Consider the following 23,802-nt stretch of genomic DNA (forward strand, 5'->3'; position numbering starts at 1 on the left):
AAAGACAAACAAGAATTCTTACAGATATAGATTTTTATTTACGTACACATCAGTGATCGTGGATATGATCTAAAGCCCTGCGAGTTGGTCATGCTTAACCATTACAGACTAGTTTTTGGTTGAAAACAACCATTTTTACCAATTATAAGAACTACAAAGTGGAGCCCCTTTTCCTTTAACTCACGTAACATGTAATTGTGCCGCTGTAGGCTCTTAAAGTAGTCCATTATGACTTGATGTAGACTGTAATGCAGTGCTGGACAATCAATTTTACATTTCAAAAAGCTAAATACCAGTTTCTCTTCTTTACTGTATACTTTACATGGTTTATAAGAAATACCAACATATGTAACCAGGTCGATTCATTGCCACACCAACAATGAATCAGTGATGTCCTTCATGGCCCAATAGAGGTCGATTCAATCAAATGCTGCAGTCTGAACTACACATGAGAGAGAGAGAGAGATCTGACTACAGTAAATGAGTCTCTCAATCACCTGCTGTCATTACTTTGCTGTAGATGTAATTTGATGTTACAGATGTGGGGTGGAAACCAGTTATTTTGGAAACCATCTTGATTTAAAAATCCACTAAAGATCATTTGACATTGCGAAGCATATGTGTTTGACTAAATGTGGTTTAATTCCCAATACACAAACATGAAACGTGATCATTGATACTGATTTAGCTCTTCAAAACAACTCTTCAGAAGCTACCATTCATTTGAGTCATGACCACTGTAATTGTGCCCCAAATGGTGCAATATTTATTTTGCTTCGGAGGAGGGGAAGTGCTTGCAGGCAGACCACATTGGCCCTTTCTGTAGTTTGATTCTGTGCGAACTCTTGGCAATGGACTCCTCCTTTGTACAGACAGACTCTTACAAGAGTCACAAAAAGTGAAACTATTGTGCCAAAACACACTAACACTCACCATTTCAGCCATGTGACATAAAGCTGTACATGAAATGAACTTTAATTTCACATGTGATCCCTGTTTTTCTGCAGATGGAGAGTGATTTGGCCTGTGTGTGCAGCTCACAGGATGTGTGTGATGTTTTAGCCGTCGATGTCCCAGCTGAAGAGGTGATGTTTCACCAACATGTCCTGAACTCCCTCCTTCAGAGGCCTCTGCTCCTTCTCCTGGAAAAAGAGTGGGGTAAAGTGAGCCGTTCGGTAATGTGTCTTCACAACTGCACAGCGCTGATTAAACAGCTCTCTGTTGGCTGAATTAATTAAAACAAATGGCTGTGCTCAGCATTCCCGCTGATTTTCACCACTCTCTTGCTTTAATTAAACATGGCACTCTATCAGTGCTTGAGAGCTCGAGTCAAGACAAAAAGGTCAGTGGTGACACGAGAACCACGGTGCGCTAATTCAGCTAAAGGACAGAGCGGAAATTCCTCTACGAGCTAACATTAGCGCCAATGGTCTCGCGTTTCAAGTGAATGTGGCGTCACTGTGGAATTCCTCTCAATGCAACTTATAGACAACAGCAAAAAACTCCATTAGCATCGAGCCTACCAGAATGGAGAGAGGATTTTCACGAGCATGCATACGTCATAATCGAAATATCATCCTGCGCAATATTGCATCCTGTCAATTCCCACAATGAAGGTGATGGCAACTAGTCAGACACCCAGACGATCCACCCTTAAAGCCTGTTCACACAAAGTTGATGTCTGCATGAAAAGTTTTTGAATACATATATTCATGTATTTTTCATTTGTTCAAATGCAAAAATAAATAAATAGAATCGTCCAATGAGTTTGCATTATGTTATTATAATATGATATACACTACTGTTCAAAATTTTGGGATCAGTAAGATGGATAAATTAAATTGATCAAAAGTGGCAGTAAAGACATTTATAATGAATTGGAAAAAAAAAAAAAAAAAAAAAAAATGGAAAAGCTTTCCCTTTCAAATAAATGCTGTTCTTTTGAACTTTCTATTAGTCAGAGAACCAAGAAAGAAAATGTATTACGATTTTCATAAAAATATTAATCAGCACATTTTCAACTGATAATAATATTCAATATATTTTTTTTTAGCATCAAATCATCATATTAGAATTATTTCTGAAGGATCATGTGACACTGAAGACTGGAGTAATGATCATCACAGAAATAAATTACATTTTAAAATATATTACAAAGAAAACAGTTATTTTAATTTTAATATTTCACAATTTTACTGTATTTTTTATCCAATGAATGCAGTCTGGGTAAGAGACTTAAAAAAAAAATCATTAATTTTCCTTTCATTTAGATGATTAAAATGAAGCACAGGTAAAAAAAAATAATAATAATAATTTAAAAGATTAAATAAATCAGCATTAGATAGATTGACTGAATAGTTCTGGTGCTAAATGTTTGCTGTTTATCTGCATATGACTTGGTGTGAGCAGGCCTTTATCTTTACAAGCACACAGAGGTCTGTCTTTAGTGGAGAGTAGTATTTGCTTTAGAGTTTAATTAGCATTCAACACAAAAGCTGCTAAACTGGTTTTTAGAGGTTTAGTTCACATTATGTGGAGCCACTATGTAAACAGCAGTGAACAGGAGAGCAGGACACACCAAGCGCTACAGCTACTACTACCACCACTTCTTGCTTTGGCAGCTAGTTATTAAGCTAGTTGCCAGAATTACCTAGAGGTCCCAACTAAAGAGGTGATGTTGGACCAAGACATCCACCACTTCTGATTTGAGAACGGGAGACTTCTGGAATGGCAGACAAACACATTACACTGTGTGTTTTTTGAGTCTGCGTGTGTGTGGGAGGACATGTGAGACGTTGAGTGAATGTGAGTCAAGGAAGTGTTAATCTCTCACCTCTTTTTTGGTAGGCAGCTCACAGTCTTGGGAGAGACTGAAGGCAAACTTTGAGAGAACTCTGAAAGCAGCACATACAAACTCATGTCAGTAATACACTCAAAATAAACCAAAACCAGCTTTAAACACTTCTTGACACTTCAATGAATTTCTATGACCCTTAGAGAGAATTCAGCAATGAATCATTCAGACCAAGTTATGAAATGACTCAAAGATTTGCTCGGAAATTAAATTAATTATTATGGCTTATGAGAAAATGTCATGTTTAATTAAAATAATAATAATAATAATTTAGAGCAGAAATAAAATGTAGAGTAACAAGACAATTTGTACATTTTAAAATGTTATTCTTATGACTAGTTTTGAAAATTAAATAAAAAATACATTAAATTACCAAATTTTAAAATTTCTCTTTGTTCTGTTCTTGTAACCCCAATTTCAGCCCATCAACAGTTTGTTTATTTTTTATTGCCATATTAGCAACTATGGCTAATTTAATTGCAAGATCAATATATTAAAAAATAAATAAATAAACAGAATTAGCACATTAGTTAGTAATTAGCCAACTCGCATACATATAACAAACATTATATACGATTTTTCATTCCAATATTTGAAAAATAAATAAAATAGATAAATAAAAATTCTGGTGAAACATTTTTAAAAATATCCATTAAAGAACTTTCTGTGTAAAAACATTACCTATTGACATTAAAAGCAGTACATTTCAACAAAATGTGTTTTATAGACAGAGGGGTTTAACAAAAATTGCATACTGGTGGTACATCACTTTCAATAAAAACAAATGAGCAAGTCTGGAATGACCAATTCAGCATCATGTCTACTCTCAGAAATAAAATCTGCAAAACATTTTTTATTTATGATTTGATTAACTTCATATAACTAATTAACACCGCTGTTCCGTTCAATTTGCCATTTTTGATATATACACAAGTTTAGCACAGGTTTGAGATCTGATGGAGGAATTTGACAGTCTGTAATTCTCAAAGAGACAGCCATCTCAGCTCATCAACAGACGCTCAGTCTTACCTGAGTTCACACTTTATCTGAACCCAGCCAGGACTGCGCAGGAAAGACCAGGGATGGTACCATTTCTCCACGGCACTCATACTGGAACACAACACCTCCAGCCAAAGGTGCAGCACCTGCTCACTGACACAAAACACACACACAGATGAAGAGAGAATATGCTGCAAGCTTGCATAATGGGAAAATAAATCATAAAGAGAGAGTATATCAGCAGGGTGACTTACTTTAAGCCCACGCAGATAAGCGAGCGGAACTTGACATCCATCTGAACGTGAGCAGCATCGTGGCTCATGTTGACAGACTGCACTGCCTAACATGACAGACAGGGGGCGCTCAATGCATAAGCAAAAAAACAATACTCAACTGCTGATCACTAATAAGATTTCTATTGTAAAACCCACCCTGTACAGTAGCTCTTCAGGTGTGAGCACCTTCCCATCTTCATCTAACCTGAAGAGACAAGGATCCGACCGGCTATCGTATCAACAAAGCACCGTTATGAGGATGTGTTATGTTTATATTACTACATGTCTCACCTGTAGGTCTTGCACAGCACCAGTCTGGAGTAGACAGAGTTGAAATCTCTCTCCACTTCTCTGCTGGCTGCCTGTGATTAACACACACACACACAACCACAACTCTTTCACCCACTTGTACTTCTGGCATGTATGCATCTATACTCTATATTTATTTATATAGGAAACACAACCTGCTACAAAAGCACTTTAAAAAAGGAGTGACAGTAAGACATTTCTCTCACAAAAGTTGTCATGTACCTCCTCAATGAAAAGCCATGGGTGACAGGGTCCCCCAAGTATGGAGGGCTTCTTCAGGCCGTGCTGAAAGATGGCCTTGAGAGCAGGACACAATGTGCCTCTGACCAAGTCATTGACTGCCTCAGTTACTGTGTCATCTCCAGCCAGAGAGTACTGAACAACAACAACACAGATGTGCATGAGAAAATAAACCGCTTAATGACCTATCGTCACAAGCAAAGACATTCCCTATTAATAATCACCTCTTTACTTCGTTCATCTAAGACTTCCACAAATTTTGCAGGAAACCAGCCTAAAAAGACAAAAAGTGTTATGGGAAATACTGATGGACTTCTAAGTGTAGTAGGGACCATTTCAGAAAATCAGATTTAATGTTTATGGCGCAGGTATGACGTCACTTTGTAGGCCAATCGGCAGTTAGCATCACGCAAAAACCCAATAGGATTTTTCCATAGGCTTCTGGATTATTGCAAAAAACAAGCTCTGTGATCAACAGCAGTTTATGATACACGTTTTGTCCATCAAGAATAATTATTAAAAAGCGGACTGAGCTTACCTGTTCGGCATGATGACATTTAATCTCCCTGACTGCCTCTGTAGTCCCATTTAGCAACCGCCTTTTTCAAGACATGTAACAACTTCTTAAAAAAACAAAAATCAGGAGTGGGGTAATGCTGATGCTTTATTTCGTAGAATAAAACGTGAAAGTGTTTCGAGCTTGTGTTCACCACAGACCTTATTTCAGCCATTTAACCAAAATCCCATTCCAAGAACCCGTTGTCTTTGGCACAATGGAACCGGAAGTGCTAAAATGCTAACTCGTTTCTACATTTTGCACTGTCATACCTGCACCACTCTATTGTAAACTCATCTCAGCTCACCTCTCAGGCCGTTCAGTTCTCCCACCCAGCAGTGCTCATCTTTCTGTGAGATAATCTAAGAATAAACATAAATACACAGTTAAGAATCAAGGGTAAGGCGTCAGTTAACATGTTTAAAGGACAGAAACGGCAGATGCGCACTGTGATGATGTCATTCTTCCGAAAGCCCAGTTCATCATCATCGTGCCGTTCAAAGTCCAGTAACGCTTTGGCTCGTCTCCGACGATTCCGAGACACAACCAGGAAGTTCTCGTGATCCCTTTGATGACTCTCCATAGAATAGTCTGGAGTCAAATCCTAGAGAGAAAGACACACACAAGAAATATACAAAACAAATGTTTTTGGGCTATAATAAAAATAAAAGGGTTAGTTCACCTAAAAATGAAAATGATGTCATTAATGACTCACCCTCATGTCGTTCCAAACCCGTAAGACCTTCGTTCATCTTCAGAACACAGTTAAAGATATTTTAGATTTAGTCCGAGAGCTTTCTGTCCCTCCATTGAAAGTGTTTGTACGGTAGACTGTCCATGTCCAGAAAGGTAATAAAAACATCATCAAAGTAGTCCATGTGACATCAGTGGGTTAGTGACAGTGACGCTGATGACGTGTTATCTAGTGCGCCCGAGCTTCATTTACAGTCTGAGGGAGACGCACGCTGTATTCAAGCTATTCTACATTGTTTGTATTTTGGTATTGCTATATTTTTTAAAATGGTGCGTAGGTGTGCATGTCGCGGATGTCCTAATTGCGTCACAGTCCGGAGCAGAAGGGGGCGGTAATGCACCAATAAGCTGGATGCCAACCGCCGTAGAAGAAGAAGCAGCGTCACTGTGGATATACACAGACCCGGAAGAGAAGACAATGCTGAATAAAGTCGTAGTTTTTGTTATTTTTGGACCAAAATGTATTTTAGATGCTTCAAAAACTTCTAACTAACCCACTGATGTCACATGGACTACTTTGATGATGTTTTTATTACCTTTCTGGACATGGACAGTCTACCGTACAAACACTTTCAATGGAGGGACAGAAAGCTCTCGGACTAAATCTAAAATATCTTAAACTGTGTTCTGAAGATGAACGAAGGTCTTACGGGTTTGGAACGACATGAGGGTGAGTCATTAATGACATAATTTTCATTTTTGGGTGAACTAACCCTTTAAGGTCAACAGTTGCTAACAGGGCTTGACATTAACACCCGCCAACCCGCCAAATGCGGGTAGATTTCAGCTGTGGCGGGTAAGACAGCCACTCCCACTAGCCACTTTGGCGGGTTGAATATAATTTCAGCCTACAGCCAAATGAAAAGTAGCCAAGCTCGTCGTACCACAAAAATTACAATTCAGTCACAATTCTTTATCGATTAACTTGCGGTTAGTGAAGGTGGGATAGGCGGAATCGCGCTAAATGACACAACAGAAGCGCTTGCATGCGCGAGCTCTCTGTCGCGCGATTCAGTTCTCCTTGCGCCTGAATACACGCACACACAGATGTCAAAATGCATCGTGTGGAGTATCTCGCGTGAATACAGTCGGCTATGGCTTACGGCTAAGTGGACGTAAACAGGTGGGTAAAAACAGGTGGGTATATGACGTCCATGCATTCAGCAGCCCCCAAATAAATAACCCTCTGTCATTAATGTTAATCAAACATCAAAAAATGTTAAATACATGTATAGGCCTACATGTATGCTAAATAAACATATGTATCTGAAAAATATATATTTTTTAAATTACTATTTGTAATTTGCTTCTTTGTTCTTTTTATATAGCCTAACAAAAATAACTGTACATACCTGATATATACAATGTAGTCTTGATTTGGGTGGTCAATCTGCATTTGTAAGTTTGAAAGGGTTTTAAATCTTGTAAATCAAGTAAAATGACTCAAAATCAAGTCATTTAAGCATGCCAGAGTCAACTTTAATCATATAAAATGTAATTTCCCAACAGCAAAATTGTGGCCAGTGAAAATGCTGAGTGGCTAGTAACTTTGGAAAACCACTAGCCACATTGGCTGGTGAGCAAAAAAGTTAATGTCAAGCCCTGGTTGCTAATAATAATAATAATAATAATAATAATAAATATAATTATTACAATAATTACAATACTGTAAATATTATGACAATTTTTATCATTAGTATAATTATTAATAACTAATGATATAATAATAATAATAATAATAATAATAATAAGATGGACAGAAAGTTTTCTTCCAGTTTAAATTTCAGAGGAATTCAGTATTGTCAAATTAAATATCTGACTTGATATCTGACTACTTAATGATTATAATTGATTAATAACTCGAGACTGTCCATGACTCATGGTGGTCTGTTTACAGGGAATGCAAGTGTGCTGCTAATTTCTTGTTGCATAAGCCTAATTTACACAATTCAACAAAACAACTCAGTGAGTCATCCGGTCAGCTCAGTGCAACCATACATGAGTCACAGTGTTGCGGTTTCAGTGCAAATGTTCTGTTTCTAATTGAATTCTTCCTGGTAGATTCATTTGATTGAGTGGCTCTTACGGTGCTGCAGTTGCGAGGGTCCAGGCAGTGAAAGTGCTCTGCGGTGCGACTGATGGCTTCTCTCAGCGCTGCCACCAGCTCTGTTTGTTTAATATTTTTGGCCTTCATTGCCTCCACCTCGTCCTCGCCCCAAAGCAGCGAACTCAGGGTGGATTTCCTGTGCAGGCTCTGTCTGCGGACCACCTGCACAATGACACACAACTATGAGTGAGCCTTCGATCACATTTTGTATCTTGTCATTGGGGTGTGTCAAACTGTGTGCATCACAGATGATGGTTAAAGATGTTTTTCATGATCTCACTTTGTTGAGGTTGGTGTGGAGAGAATGGGAGTTGTTGGAGTTGAGCTGGGCCTGCTCTGCCAGGATGTAGGCCAAATGCTTGTGTCTGTGTGCATCTAGGTTATCCTGAGACAGAGATCCTGCCAGACGCACAGCCTCTCCCAGCACTGCGGCTCCGTCCTCTAGTTGACTGGGCAGATCTGACAGCGTGTTGAAGATGGATGCCGAGTTCTCAGACGATACCAGCTCTTCCTCCTTAAGAACACGGGAAGAAACGATTATTATTGACTGTGTCAAATCAAACACTCATCATTGCCTTATTTAAAATATGAAGTTGTAGTTAATAGAATACAAAAAACAAAACAACCAAAGACATGAGCTACCTTGATCTTCAGCATGCCCAGTGTAACCTGGAAGAGCACCACTGAACCCTCGTAGAAGAGCAGGTCCCAGATTCGCAGCAGGATGCGTATGTCCACCACACTGGCAAAGGCAGTGAGGAACCAGTGCAGCGTGATTAAAGACAGTTCTGAGAGGGAAAACATGAACATTAGGTAGGGCTGCACGATTTATCAAAATATCGCAAATGTACACATCGCGATATGTATATTGCAATGGCTTGCAATGCCATTTGACTGATTTTAATAGGCTACAACAAAAAGTTGTGAGAAGTCCTAATTTTAGGTCGACGCATACAGCAGAGAATAGACTGGGCACACGACTGTTACCTACGTGTGTCCTGCTTGACGTTAAAAGAGTTATTAAGCGCAGTAATCTGCGGAAAACAACTCATTGCGGTACTCGTGCTGTCTGACACACAGCCAAAGCGCTCGAGCAATCCCGAATTCAGTTCCCTTTTGTGGCTTACTGCACTTGAACGGTCAAATACACACACAGTTATGTCAATATGCCTGTCTTGCTGAGTATTTGTGTCATTACCTACTCACCCTAATGTCAATCCAAACCCGTAAGACTTAAATTCATCTTTGGAATGCAAATGAAGATCTTTTTGATGAAATTTGAGCGATTTCTGTCCCTCCATTTTACAAAAAGTAACATGTATGACTCATGAACTACTAGCTAATGTAAAAAGTTAGCTTACGTTAAGCTAAGGCAACATATCATGGCCATACATACAGGCTAATGTGCTGTACTTAATGAAAACACTACAAGTGAACAGTAAAATTTGTGTCTAATAACATCATCACATTCGCCACATTGATGTGCAAATTAGGCGTTAACTAATTAAAATGCGTTAACGCAATTTAATTAGTTAACGCCTGTCATTTGCATACGCTTGACACTGCAGGTGAATAGGATCTAATTTTTGCGGTGTTTTTTCCTGTAAAATTAACAAAATAGCAGCAACAGCTTTTTCCAGTTTAGTGTGAAGATTTTTGTTTAATTTTGAAGTGTTATGTATTCCAGTACCACCAAAAGAATTAAAGCGATTTATTGCCTTGCTCAAAATAAACAAATCATTAGTGAAACTATGTCCCTCTCCTTGGTGCAGTCATTTATTCTAAATATATACTTGAGACTAGTAGCATAGAAAACATGCACATTGTGGCAAAGTTTCCTTTGACGTTGCCTTCTCTTGTGAGAAACCTAGTGAATACTAAAGAAGACCATGGTCTCTGCGTAAACTGATTATTTTGTAGAAATCTGTTGAGTATGAAACAGTTGTGTGAGGGAATTAAAATAAATCGGTAAGGAAGAGTTGTGTTAATATATTTAACGTTTTGTTTAAAAAAATGTTTTTTTAAATAAATAATTGAGAAGAGCCCTTTTTTCCGCTTGAGCCCCTGTCCCCCAAAATGTCTGTGCACATCCCTGGTCAGAGGAATATAATTGGAAAGAAGGGTTATGATCAGTCAAGAACTAGGACATGCATTAATATTGGAAAAGCTTTCTAGTGCTGGAGAGAAGTTAGAGAGCGTGAAGGCCTGAAAACAGACACCCGAGGTTGCTTTGATACGCGAGTAACATTGGATTTTGAATTGGATGTTGTTGAATCACAGCTGTCTGATGCGGCTGCTGTTGTGGTTGCCTGTGTTGCATTGTGTGTTTGTTATTTTTGGGGCGGAGCAATGAGTGTTTGTTTGGGTGTCAATATCAGATATCAACAGTGTTTCTCAGAAATCGCTTACTGCACCTTTAAAATTATAATTAAGACTTTTGTTATACCATTTAAGATATTTAAGACTTGTTATTATGACCTTAAATTTGACCAAACTGAATTCAAGACTTTTAAGGACCCTCTTAATGTGAGGCTGTGCGTGTCTCACCAATGTCATGCTCCTGTAGCAGCTGGTCCAGACGAGGCAGATACTGCACTATGAGCTGTCTGAGCACACGCTGGTCAGTTTGAACTCCCAACAAAGTGGAGGAGAAGTATGAGGGAGGCAGCATGTCCTCTATCAGAGCACACATCATCCACAGAGCATCTTCCTCCTCCAGAAACAACAGCAGGCAGGACACCACCTGCATCAAAGACAAACACACATGCTACAGAGTCTGACACCTGATGACCCAAATGTTAGACGACAGAGAGACAGAGAGTCTGTGTTAAGGTTGCTCCTCACCATGCCAGTGCCCTGACAGTAGCCGATGTCGGGATACAGCCATGCAAGCCCTTTCAGGACCCGCCTGAGCTTGGGCACCCCCACGCTTGACAAAGTGCTGAAGCATGCATTAGTGGGCATGGTCCGCAAAAGATCCTTTTCTATCTGCAGCACAGACAGAGAGAGAACCTTAATAAAGGAAATATTGGAAGATGGTAATAAATAAATCAAATACATCACAAGTTAAATGCATATTGATGTTAGCTGACACAAAACCCAAATGAAGATAATTCAAAAACATTATTGTGGCAGACAGATCAAATTAAAAGTAGTTATACGTTTAAAGGGGACCTATAATGCCTCTTTTACAAGATGTAATAAAAGTCTCTGGTGTCTCTAGGATGTGTCTGTAAAGTTTCAGCTCAAAATACTCCACAGATCATTTATTATATCTTGGCAAATTTGCCCCTATTTGGGTGTGAGCAAAAACATGCTGTTTTTGTGTGCGTCCATTTAAATGTAAATGAGCTGCTCCCGGCCTGCTTTCCAAAAGAAGGCGGAGCTTTAACAGCTTGCACTACAGATGCTCAACAACAACAAAGCTGGACAATCTCACGCAGCCAAAATGATGATCGTCAGTAACGGTGTTCAGCCTTATACTGTTCAAACCAGGGTCGGACACTGATGGAGAGACAACTTATAGATGTTTCTGAACGGTTAGTGTATAAATTTATATAGTTGCTGTGGAGTTGATTCAACTTATCGACTAGCATGTGCCGTCATCACCGTTAATCTTTTGTGCAAATCCAGTGTTGAATTGACCCTTGTTTGTGAAGCAGTCTGGCGTAAAATGACGGCATGGCAACAACACTCTACTACAACAACTCTTCCTCTTCTCTAAAGAAGCCCAACATGGCCTCACCCTCTTTGTTGCATGTTCTCGGGGGCAGGGTTTATGTAAATTTTAGGGTTAGTGATGTCACTAACCCAGGAAGAAGCTTGTTTTAAACAGAATTCTTTAAAAGAAAATATCTCCCTTTGCATTGAACTTTGAGCTCGTAGCTTTGCAGATGTTGTTTATGCTCAAACAGCAACATTACACACCAACTAAAGTAAAAAAAAGAAAAACTATAAACACATATCCCAAGACTTGTATTTTGAGATATTCAGATATTATCTTTTATGTATATTTTTTTTGCCACAGTGAATTTAAATAACAATGTAGCATGTTAAATTTAGCATGTTTCATTATTCTTCAAGCTGGAAGAAAACATAGAACATCATCATGTTTTACCAATAAGCTTTTTACATAGCTACTAATATTCAAGGCTTCTGTTTTTGTTGTTTGTATGCATCAGCTAAATAAATAAAAGTTTAAAAGTTATAAGTGCTGTACAGCCTAAATGAACTCTGTTTGCATTACTGAATCATTTTCCTGCTATCCCTGTAAAGCTGCTTTGAAACAACCTGTATTATATTAAGTGCTATATAAATAAAGCTGACTTGACTTGAAATGTAAATGACATACACTACCATTCAAAAGCTTGGAGTCTGTATGATTTTTTTTAATGTTTCTCATGCTCACCAAGGCTGCATTTATGTGATCAAAATTCAGTAAAAAGAGCAATATTGTGAAATATTATTACAATTTAAAATAACTGTTGAACTGGTGAACTACTGAAAAAGGCCTATATTTAAAAATGTAATTTATTTGTGATATTCAAAGCTGAATTTTCAGCATCCAGTCTTCAGTGTCTGACCCTTCAAAAATCATTATAATATGCTGATTTGCTGCTCAATAAACATTTATTATTATGATCAACGTAGAAAACAGTTGTGCTGCTTAATATTTTGTTGAAATCGTTATACATCTTTTTGGGGGATTCTTTGATAAATAGAAAGTTCAAAAGAACAACATTTATTTGAAATAGAAATTTCTACTTCAAATAAATCTCCACAATAGATCTGTGGCAGAGATGACATGTACCTGCTTGGCTGCTGTAGTGTCATCATTAGAGCTGTTTTTGACGATTTCCCTGTAGGAAATTTCTGACGTTCTCTTTTTCTGCAGGGCCCCCGACAAACGCATCCACAACTGAGGAAATGCATTAGAGAGACAATGGAGTACGAGACAGATAAACACACAAAGATGCAGCTGGAAGATCATAGATTCGAGACGCACCGCTGTTCTCATGGGATTCTCTAAAAATAGCAATACAGCATAAACAAGATATTACCAAGACATCATGTCCTATTTCAGTGACATTAAGAATCCCTCAAGCATGAACATGGTTGCCATGGGAACATTACATCAGCAGATAAGCCGCCTGATGGTGTGTAACAATACAAAGACAGCTTTTAATATGCTGTGAGGTCGATAAACAGGCTCTCAGTGCTGACCTGTGGTCTCATGCTGTGCGGTATGCCCCCCAGCACGAGGGAACGGAGGCGGTCTGAGCGGGCCAGTGTGGGGGAGATCTTGTCCCACGTCAGGTCTCCTACAGTGTTATTGTGGGTGAACTCCAGATGGGCTTGCCAGCGAAGTCTTTGCTGAGGATCTTCTCTTTCAGGGGCTCCCTCACCACGCAGCCATTTTCGTGTCTCAACCCCATCTGAAATACACACACACAAAAAAAACAGTTTCACACTCTTGTCAAAGAAGAGAAAAGACAGCACTAGATGAGACATTAAGCTTCTCCATTTTACTCGTCTTTTTAAACCCGATCACTTACTTTTACAAAAGTCACCTGTCCCAAAAAACACTTCTACAAAGATTTAACATATTAAATTATTGGCAATCATTATACATAGTGTTTTTTAATACATATTATATACTTTACTGTTCAAAAGTTTGGGGTTGGTAAGATTTTTAAATGTTTTTAAAACAAGTCTCTTATGCTCACAAAGGTGTTTGATAAAAATACAGTAAAATCTATTGTGAAATATTACTACTATTTGGTTGAAAACAGTGGTGCTGCTTAATATTAAAAAAATAATAATAATGATAAATATTTTATAGGAAACTTTGATGAAAATAGGGTTCAGAAGAACAGCATTTATTTGAAATATAAATCTTTGTAACATTATAAATGTCACTTTTGATCAACATAATGCATCATTTCTGAGTTAAAGTAATCATTTCTTAAAAAAACAAAACAACACTCACTAACCCCAAACTTTTGACTGGTAATATATACAGTATTATTAAAACCATCTGGGGTGGTGCAGAATAATGGATTATGCAAACTTAGTGCATAAACATAATGCAATGTAAAGACAGATTTAGCTTTTTTTTTCCTGTGGTTGTCCAAGACAAGTGTTAAGGTTGAGCCTTTTTAACTTTTTATTAATGCAGATGTTCCCACACCAACCTTCACTGTCAATCCGGAACCCAAATTCATCGTACTGCAGCTCTGCTTCCATACTGGGGTCTTTCTGCAATAATCAGAACAATGTCTGTGAGAAATGAACCATCTCCCATGACAATGAAGATGTTACAATAACAAAATACCATTTATCTGGCACTTATCAATGCAAATTAAATAAAACATTCCTCTAAGAACAAAAAGAAAGAAATGTCAGTAAACTACCTGACAGTACTTCGCCAGGATGTCCTGGGGCCACATGCTGGGTGTGAGGGCCGAAAAAGGCCCCCCTGGGGCTGGAGTGTAACTACCTGCTAAACAGAAAACTCTATGAGGGGATTTACTGTGTTTAACAATACACAAATACAACCATGCTCCCATTTTATTTTGTATATTCATGCAGTAAGCTTACTTGACATGGTATTTGTTTTAGTGTCTGAAGAGAAGAGTCCGACTAGAGCAGGTCAGGTCGAGGTTCACAGGTCCTAGATAAGGGACCAACACATACCAAATATGTAAAAACATTCCCATTAAACATAGTAGTAAAGCCATTAACACACACAGAGAGCATCATTACTCAAGTGATCAATGCAATTCACAGCCTCAAGAAATAATTACCTTACCTTAAAAAATGCGCTTAAAGGAGCCAACAAAGCAGAATATCATATAACGTCACTTTAGTGCAATTCAATAAGGAAAAAAAGTAGTAGACTATGAGGAAGTGCAATGTCTGAAAGCTTTTTTTTTTAAAGCTAAACTTGAGCTGCAGGCATCTTAATACTGTCCTCTTTCATGCTCCATTTCTCCAGATCAACACAGACACACAGGATGGCGAGCTAAATCTTCAGCAGCACAGCATGTCCACATGAAGAAATCAGCCCAATGAGAAGCCCATAGACAACACACTACCTTACATGACCTCTCTCTCTCTCTCTCTCTCTCTCTCTCTCTCTCTAACACTGACATCAGCTGGGTTTACAGCCTAGCATAAGGCAGGCATTGTTTCTCCACTAAACTCACAACAAACCCATTAGGGAATGTGAGAGAGGGGGGATATGGGATTATAGGCCCACCCAAATCAAAAGAAATGATATAAGCATCTGTATATGGTGTGAATTAAGCAACTTTTTTTTCTTTTTTTTTTTTTTTAAATAGCCTATATGTGCAGATTGTTCACATGATGTAGGCAATTGTTTTGTATTGTTTACATGACAGATGCACATTCTTATCTTTTTTTCTATTAATTATTACCATGTAGGGCTTTCTTAAATGCATCTCAACTCAGAATGCCTAATGTTGGTTTGATTGCTTGTTACATAAATAATTTTTGTTGATCTGATGTAGTAGATTTAGTGCTGCTGGCGGATAACAGGTCAGGTGTTCTTTTAAGTACTGCGGATGTGGGTTTACCAAACAGGACCCGTGCTCTGAGACAGTGTTTTAAGAAACGTGATGGTTTATGGCTGCCAGAGGCTTTTCAGCTGGTATGCTGATGCACCATTCAATTTCCTTGTTTGTTTAAAATAAATCACTTCCTTGTTGAATGAAAGCCAAAGAGTCTTTGGGAACAGAGTTAAGGACTGCTCTATAAATGCACCAGAGCTTATCTTCCTGCTCTGCATATATATATATATATATATATATATATATATATGTGTGTATGTGTGTGTGTGTGTGTGTGTGTGTTTAGCATGGCGTCAGAAAGAGAGCAATGGAAAAACTTAGACGTTATCTGGATATGCATAATGCAAGTACAGGACCTCCTGGAAGCTCCATTTCACTGATGGATATAATACAGAAAGAGATATTGAGAGAGATATTGAGAGAGAGAGAGAGAGAGAGAGAGAGAGAGAGAGAGAGAGAGAGCTTTCTGCTGAAAATGTAGTGATCTAGTGATCATCTTGACCCTTTTTTTTTTTTTTTTTGCCTTGCAAACCTGAGCATTTGGTTTTCTGTGATTCTGTGTGGTTCTCAACCGTTTTGACCCCAAGGCCCCCTACTGCCCACAACAATATTCAAATGTTTCCATGTTTTCAGTTGTTCATGATGTACTGGATAAGGGTTAAGGGTAAGGATTTTTAAAAATATTTTTGATTCACAATTTCTACCTGATACAGTATTTTAGAGCTTTGAATAACTTGGAAGTTTGCTGAAGTCCCCTGTTTGAGAACCATTACATTAGCCCCTTTCACACAGTAATCCTGGTAAATTACCGTAAAATTACCAGAATGACTTATACACAAATATGCTGTTCACACAAGTAACGGCGTTGTGGCATTTTTTCCTTAAGAGACCATACACACATCAGCAGCAAAATACGGGTCAATTTTGTGATGTCAGTCATTGGAAATGATCTTTAAACACTGCACCATTGTCTTCATTTGCATTTCACTATCTGTTCATTTTGACAAAAATTTTTTGGTGTCTGAGTGACAGGCACAATGGATGATCAAACAGAATGCATTTTTACTCTTAAAAACATGCGACGCGCATAATAGTATCCAACTGCAGAGCCGTAGCGCTTATGAATGGAAAAGGCAGGGTCTCAAGCGAGACATGTTGAAAAAGCTGCGAGATGTGGTGCAACTGATATAGAAGATCATCTAGCATATTTAAAAAAAAAAAAAAAAAAAACTATTAAAAAGCTTACTGTAAACAGCGCAGAGTAATCACATCATCTCCATAAGAACTTTGATTGGCCCAATTTACTGGTAATGTTACAACTTCCATTACTGGTAAATTGCCAGAACCAATTTACTGGTATTTTTGAAAAGGTCCTGTTCACTCATGATTCAGTAATGACTGAATGTGGGCTATTGTCACAAAGATAACAAAAAAAAAGAAAAAGAAAAAGCACCTTGTGACAGTTTTGAAATCTTCAGTATGTCTACAAATCATCGGTTTTTCATCAGTGTTCTCAAACAAAAATATAATGTCCAGTTTGCTGTGAATTTTCTTTTTGTAAATAAATAAAATGAGTGAAGAATTTCGTAAAGAAAACAACATTCAATGGAGAACATTTATGTGCTGCTATAAAATAATGGGCAAGAAAAAAATATTCAAAATGATCATTATTAAAAAACCTATATTATATATATATATATATATATATATATATATATATATATATATATATATATATATATATATATATATATATATATATATATATATATATATATATATATATATATATATATATATATATGGGCCAATGACGTGATGGGTCATTTTTTTTGTCCAAAGGCCTTAATAATAATAATAAAAAACTAAGATATGACATCCAAAGTATGTAAGGTAGTACAACTAGATCTCTTTTATTGAATCCAAAAGGATTTATTTATATTTTTCTAAATATTTTAAAGATTCTGAAGCCATTTCATTTGTGATTAAAATATCTTTTAACATCATATATCAACATAGTGCAAAATAGTATTAAAATTATGTGTAGAAGCCATTGCTTTGTTATGAGAAATAATGTCCGAAAAAATTAATTTCATTGATGTCATTCGGAGTAACCGATATAAAGGGACCATTTTGGATCAAGTCATGTGGTCAATATCATGTGACAGTATGTGACATCATTCAGACGCCTGCAAAGGACCACATGATTGTGAAGCAAACTAGCTAACTTTCTTTTAACTATTTGAAAAGTTCAAGTTTTCACTTGCTTATACGCATGTCCCGAAACATCAGGTCATTCGGCAAAACCGCTATAAATGTTGTAATATTTTAAAAACTTGTACTAAACAGAAAATGTTTGATTGTTCTTTTGCTAGCTAGCTAGATATCAGCCTGTTAGCATTGTTTGAAAATATTATCATTCGGTATAACCAAAAGTGTCATTTGGTAAAACCGAAAGTTTGGTTAAACCAAATTATTTTTTGGTGACAAATCTTGAACAAAAAAAAAATGACAAAAGAAGTGTTAATTGATTATAAAAACTACAAAATCTTGTTAACACTTAATAAAACATTACTGAGCCCTGTTGTAGAAATGAGTGTTACTGCATTTCAGAGTTAAAATATATGGCTTTTTATCCATTTACAAAGCCAAATGAATACAGATTCATGTAGACCAGTGTGTCTGAGAGATCACTGCTGGCTCTCCATCATTAAACAAACAATGACAATCCTCATCACACTGTGAACACCATCGATAGTATCATCCCTATGGCAACAGACCCCACAGCAACCAAAAAGACACAAGCTGAAGGCACCAGATTAGTGTCCAGTGTGAGAGAGGAGTCAGTGCTCCCAGAAGACACTCTAAGAAACAGAAACCTTACAGTTTCCAATAACAGTAGGTTGCAAATCCCAGTACTCTCAGGAAAACAGTCTTGCCTGTTAGCTGCTATAATGAAAGTAGATTGGATCATGTCAAGGTAGATAGATCAATGCAACGTTGTCATGACGACACAAGGGTAACAGTGATTTGGGGGTGAATTATTCCCTTTAAAATGACTATGCTGGTGTGGCTGAGGAATAGCGGGTGTAAAATAAACGTTAACTGAAATAAAACAAAATATATTAATAAAAATGACAAAATAACACTGGTGCGTGTGAGACAGTGATTGAGCGAGACGCCTGCCAACCGAAGGCCATTCATGCCATGAGGCACGTGGCAGCTCTCTGACGTCAGCAAGAAGGGGAGAACAGAGGGAGGGACGGGGGCAGTGTGTTACATGACTCACGGCGTGTTGTGACTAGAAGAAGCTGGAGGAAGGAAAGCTGGAGGTGGGGCTGATGAGAGACGGGATCCTTCTCACTGAGATGACTCTGCTCATATCGGGGTACGTTTTTCCCATCACAGTTGGACACATAATGCACTCAGAGGCCATCAGAAGTGTCATAAGCTGGTGATCTCTGCAGGATATCCTAACCTGCACTGTGCTTAAGGAGGGCGTGAACCACAGTAGACAAACAAAGCCAAACCTTACAGCCACACTATACTGTACATATGTCGAGGGAGTGTCGGTTTTAAAGACGAATTCAAAACTTCAAGCAGACGAAGGAATCTTTGTTAACGCTGATCAAAGTTGTTCAAAACAATATGATTACATTACAAGCACATTCAATCTTTCAAACTGCAAGGGTGCCCGCCCACTTTTTCAGCACCCTTGGTTTCAGAAATACAGATTTTAAAAGAAGTCTTTGAGAATTATAAGCCATGAACCAAACCAACCAGCCATGATTTGAATCACAAACTTTGATTTAAAGCAAAAAAGCATTTGAAAATCAGACGAAAACACAAAGTTAATGAGGGTCGAGAACTACAACTCTGAAGCATTTTTTTTCAATTTATTGTAAAATATGCATACAAACACAAATATTTAGGTAGAGTGTAGGGAGACTGAAGCTGCGTCTGAAATTGCGTACTGTTGAGTAGGTACTACATTTGAATTAAAATTTACTTCACGAGTCGACCGTTGAAAAAGTGTTGAAAATGTTTTATATAGTACAAATGCGTGTAGTATGAATGAATTTGGACGTACTACATCCGCTATGTTGTTACTGTCACGTGATCTACCAGCGTCAGTTACGTCCCTTCAAATTCATTCACAAATCCTCTCCCGTGGCCTCATGGGATAGTAAAGTGTCCATTGTATGTGCACTTCAGAATCTTACCGGAAGTAGTAAGTCATCCGGGTACTTTTCGGGCACAAACTACTCTATTCGCATACTGTTTTTCACACACTATATAATAGAGAAGTATCTGATTTTGGACGCAGCGTCATTCGCAGTGCTTCATGGGAGTGGGTGGAGCTAAAAAGTCTTGACAATTCCGATTGGTGGAGATTTCCTTACAGAATCATGGATAGCGTAGATTTCAACCACAAATTCCACTGTTAAACACGATAATTTAATGAAACGAGTTTGAAGAAACCTGGATGATGGCTGCGACAAAATCATTTTCCATAGATAAACAACCTAGTAGCTCACACTATAGGTTTGTTTTAAAGGTTTATAAATCCATTCCACCTTGGAAAAAATTGGGGGGAGAAAAAAGTCACTTAAAATCAATGGAGTGAAACAAACCCATTAAATTCTGTTAAACTTCAAGCAAATAAATACTTAAAGGGTTAGTTCACCCAAAAATGAAAATATTGTCATCAATTACTCACCCTCATGTCATTCTACAGCCATAAGACCTTCGTTCATCTTCGGAACACAAATTAAGATATTTTTGATGAAATTTGATGGCTCAGTGAGGCCTGCATTGAGAGCAAAGCCATTCAAACTCAAGACCCATAAAGGTACTAAAGACGTATTTAAATCAGTTCATGCGAGTACAGTGGTTCTATCTTAATATTATAAAGCGAAGAGAATACTTTTTGTGCGGCAAAAAACAAAATAAAGACTTTTCAACAATATATATATGGGGCGATTTCAAAACACTGCTTCAGAGCTTTACGATTTGAATTAGTGAATCGGAGCGCCAAAGTCACATGATTTCAGAAGTTTAGCCATTTGATAGGAGATCTGAATCACTGATTCGAAACAGAAGATTCGTAAAGCTCAGAAGCTTCATGAAGCAGTGTTTTGAAATCGGCGCAAATAGATATTGTTGAAAACACTTTATTTTGGGTGCACAAAAAGTATTATTGTTGCATTATAATATTAAGACAGAACCACTGAACTCATGTGAACTGTTTTAAATATGTTTTTAGTACCTTTATGGATCTTGAGTTTGAATGGCTTTGCTCTCAATAGAGGCCTCACAAATCCATCAGATTTCATCAAAAATATCTTAATTTGTGTTCTGAAGATGAATGAAGATCTTACGGGTGTGGAACAACATGAGGGTGAGTAATAAATGACAGAATTTTAATTTTTGGGTGAACTAACCCTTTAAAGCCAATGTTAACTATATTATATAAGATTTAGAGGTCACGATTAAGAATTTTTATTCTAATTTAATTAAAGAAAAATGTCATCTAAAAATATTTTTTTTATTCAAACGAGTCATCATTCGCTCACCTGAATGATTTTCTTTTGTTTAGCACAAAAAGAGATGAGGGCCGAATGCGAGCCTCAGTCAGCTTTCACTTTATGGAAAAAAAAAAAGGAGCAATGAAAGTGAATGGTGACTAAAGCTGTCAGTCCATAATATTCTGTCTAGCGTCATATTTTGTGTCCTAGAGAAGAAATAATATGACCAGCATGACCGCACTCTTCATTTGCATTCTATGGAGACCTTTAAAAAAGCAAAAAAATCAATGGGAGCAGGACCATATGGCACCTGAAATGAGTTCACGAACTGGCGCACGGGTGCAGTTCACAATGAACCAGAATAACGGACCTGTAATAAGCGTTTCAGGGTTACCGAACCTAATAATAATAATAATTCATCCCCACTGCGATAGATATTAGCAGACAATCATCTGTAATCGTACAAGAGTAGCGCACTGTCAAAAACACTGCTGCTGTCAAGTCAAGCAAACTTCGATGCGCGAGCTGAACATCTCAGAACAAGAAGAAACCTTAATGTTTGCTTCTTAATATAATCTTATGTCGTGCGAAAACAGTGTTGTTACATCTACAGGGCAAATTATAGCAACCAAGCTCTCCAAATATGAACATATTGCTCTCAATAATACACAATACGTGCAAACTACAGCCGAGACGACATTAAAATCTGTTTGCCGCTTTCATAGACGATACCGATACTGACTATATACATGTAAAAACACGTAAACAGCACACTAAAAATATATATATAAAAGTCCGCTTTAGCTCCGAGACACTAACTGGTCAAGCATCAGTGATCAATGCACTTGCCGCTACGATTAGCCACCGAGCTAGCGAACCAACAGTGTTATCTGTCTTCTTACCTTACGTCATGCTGAATCTCCTTTCTGAAGAGATGTACTTCGTGCCACAACTGCGCATATATTTTCTGGATACGGTGTCAGTATGGGATGTGTACTTTTAACTCGGGTTTTGTGATGGTGGACGGATGCACACCGCACAGACCGACTGTTTTGCGTCATTCACCTGTTCGTGTTTCGCCCTGAAGGATTGTATCCTTCCGCTAAAAGACATTTCCTAAATAAATAGTTCCCATCCTACTAACAGATTTTGTCTGCTTGACAAAAAATATATATATATAATGGAGGAGAGTAAACCGTATTTTTACAATATCTGTATATTTTACCCATCTTTTCAACATTTACGTCATCATATCTGGAAACTTCACTCTCATATGAGCTTTCAAGTGAAACATAGCGTGTTATTCACTGAATAAGTGTCGTTTTTGCAACGAACTGCTCACGTTAGCCGCGTTGTGTGGCCCATTTTAGTAAAATAAATTCTGTAACACTGATGATCATCTCAATGTTCAGAAATCATTTAGCAGAGCAGGAACTAGAGCAAACTGTGCCAACACAACATCATCATATCCGTCCGCCGCCTTCATTAAACTTCATGACGTATACTTACAACGCTGCTTAATCCGTTCATTCATTTGTACGGTCTCTTTATGCCACATGTGTTTTTAAAAGTTTTAAAGCGTATTATTTGTTGCCCATGTAGGAATTTTAGGATTTCTTGCAGTTGTAGCACTGATTTGAGCGTTATTTTCGCATTATTTCATATACAAACATGATTAAAAAAAAAAAAAAAAAAAAAACGACAGAGAGAAAAGTATTGTTAAATACAAGAACTACTGGAATACAAAAAAACCAGTCCTAATGCAGCTGTCAATTACATCTTTAGTGTTTGATAATAGTCACGTTTTAATATAATTTCAGCTAGGCTACATATTTAGTAGACACTATACCCTAGTGTAAGTAGACTATGTTATTTATATTTAAATAAATGTATGGACAGTTTTAACAGGTCAAATAACAATCGTTATTTCAATGTCCTGTTAAAACTGAGCATTTAGTCCATACGCCAATGTTCCCGGATCAACATATTTTGTTGATCCTGGAACAACATTGTTGTCTGAAAATTTAGTCCTAACCCTATTCCTACCCGTAAACCCAAATGATAGGTGAATAACATTGATTTAGAAGCACTATAACCCTAAGCCTAAACTTGACATAAACTCTAAACTTTTCCCTCAAATCTGATTGGTTGATTGGAATGTTGTTCCAGGAACATGTTGTAGGCTACTTGGTAAAATCATGTTCACCTATGCCTATATGCGCAGCCTGATGGTCAATCTTCACTGATTTTACATTCCATCAAAGAGCAGAGAGTGAAGGTTGAATTAGCAGAGCAATGCATGTAGGCTACATAAGATATTGCAATTCACACAACATAACGGGAGTCATATCAGAGTCCAAAAGAGGACAAATTGTTGGTGCACATCTCGCTGGCTCATCTGTGACCAGGAAAGCAAGTCTTTGTGGTGTATCGAGAGCTATGGTATACAGGGTAATGTCGGAATATACCACCACGTAGGACGAACCACATCCAATAAGTCTGAAAGGGGTGTCCCCGGAGTGTATCCAAAAAACATAAAACCACAGCTACCCAACTCAATGCGCAGCTCGACTCTCTTGTTTCCACCAA

The 23,802-nt window shown here is 37.7% G+C and overlaps 1 protein-coding gene across 6 annotated transcripts; it reads right to left on the reverse strand.

Moving 5' to 3' along the window:
* Window positions 1–18: 18 nt before the first annotated feature.
* sgsm3 (small G protein signaling modulator 3) lies at window positions 19–22,304 on the reverse strand. 6 transcript variants are annotated; one of them, XM_048206800.1, is made up of 22 exons: window positions 22,116–22,304; window positions 14,694–14,766; window positions 14,507–14,595; window positions 14,288–14,351; window positions 13,317–13,528; window positions 12,904–13,011; window positions 10,938–11,105; window positions 10,641–10,836; window positions 8,736–8,881; window positions 8,374–8,607; window positions 8,073–8,255; window positions 5,682–5,837; window positions 5,541–5,595; window positions 4,902–4,951; window positions 4,660–4,812; window positions 4,420–4,490; window positions 4,285–4,333; window positions 4,108–4,193; window positions 3,884–4,006; window positions 2,834–2,894; window positions 2,651–2,722; window positions 19–1,142 (listed from the first exon to the last, which is right to left on the reverse strand). In XM_048206800.1, exons 2-21 carry the CDS (start codon window positions 14,698–14,700, stop codon window positions 2,651–2,653), a joined length of 2,283 nt encoding a protein of 760 aa, XP_048062757.1. In that variant the 5' UTR covers window positions 14,701–14,766; window positions 22,116–22,304; the 3' UTR covers window positions 19–1,142. The 6 variants fall into 6 exon arrangements, with proteins under 6 accessions (XP_048062757.1, XP_048062765.1, XP_048062739.1 ...); XM_048206808.1 differs by lacking the exon at window positions 2,651–2,722 and having other exon boundaries at window positions 10,938–11,081; XM_048206782.1 differs by lacking the exon at window positions 2,651–2,722 and having other exon boundaries at window positions 14,507–14,592; window positions 22,116–22,303.
* Window positions 22,305–23,802: the final 1,498 nt, after the last annotated feature.

This window comes from Megalobrama amblycephala, linkage group LG1 (assembly GCF_018812025.1).
Source record: "Megalobrama amblycephala isolate DHTTF-2021 linkage group LG1, ASM1881202v1, whole genome shotgun sequence".
Classification (NCBI taxonomy): domain Eukaryota; kingdom Metazoa; phylum Chordata; class Actinopteri; order Cypriniformes; family Xenocyprididae; genus Megalobrama; species Megalobrama amblycephala.

What these genes read in the sequence shown, in the direction of transcription:
- sgsm3 (XM_048206765.1), bottom strand. An exon ending in AGAACTGAACGGCCTGAGAG is followed by an intron (nt 4,952 to 5,540) that starts GTGAGCTGAGAT and finishes TTGTCTTTTTAG; the next exon opens with GCTGGTTTCCTGCAAAATTT. An exon ending in AGCTGCCTACCAAAAAAGAG is followed by an intron (nt 1,143 to 2,833) that starts GTGAGAGATTAA and finishes CTCTTTTTCCAG; the next exon opens with GAGAAGGAGCAGAGGCCTCT.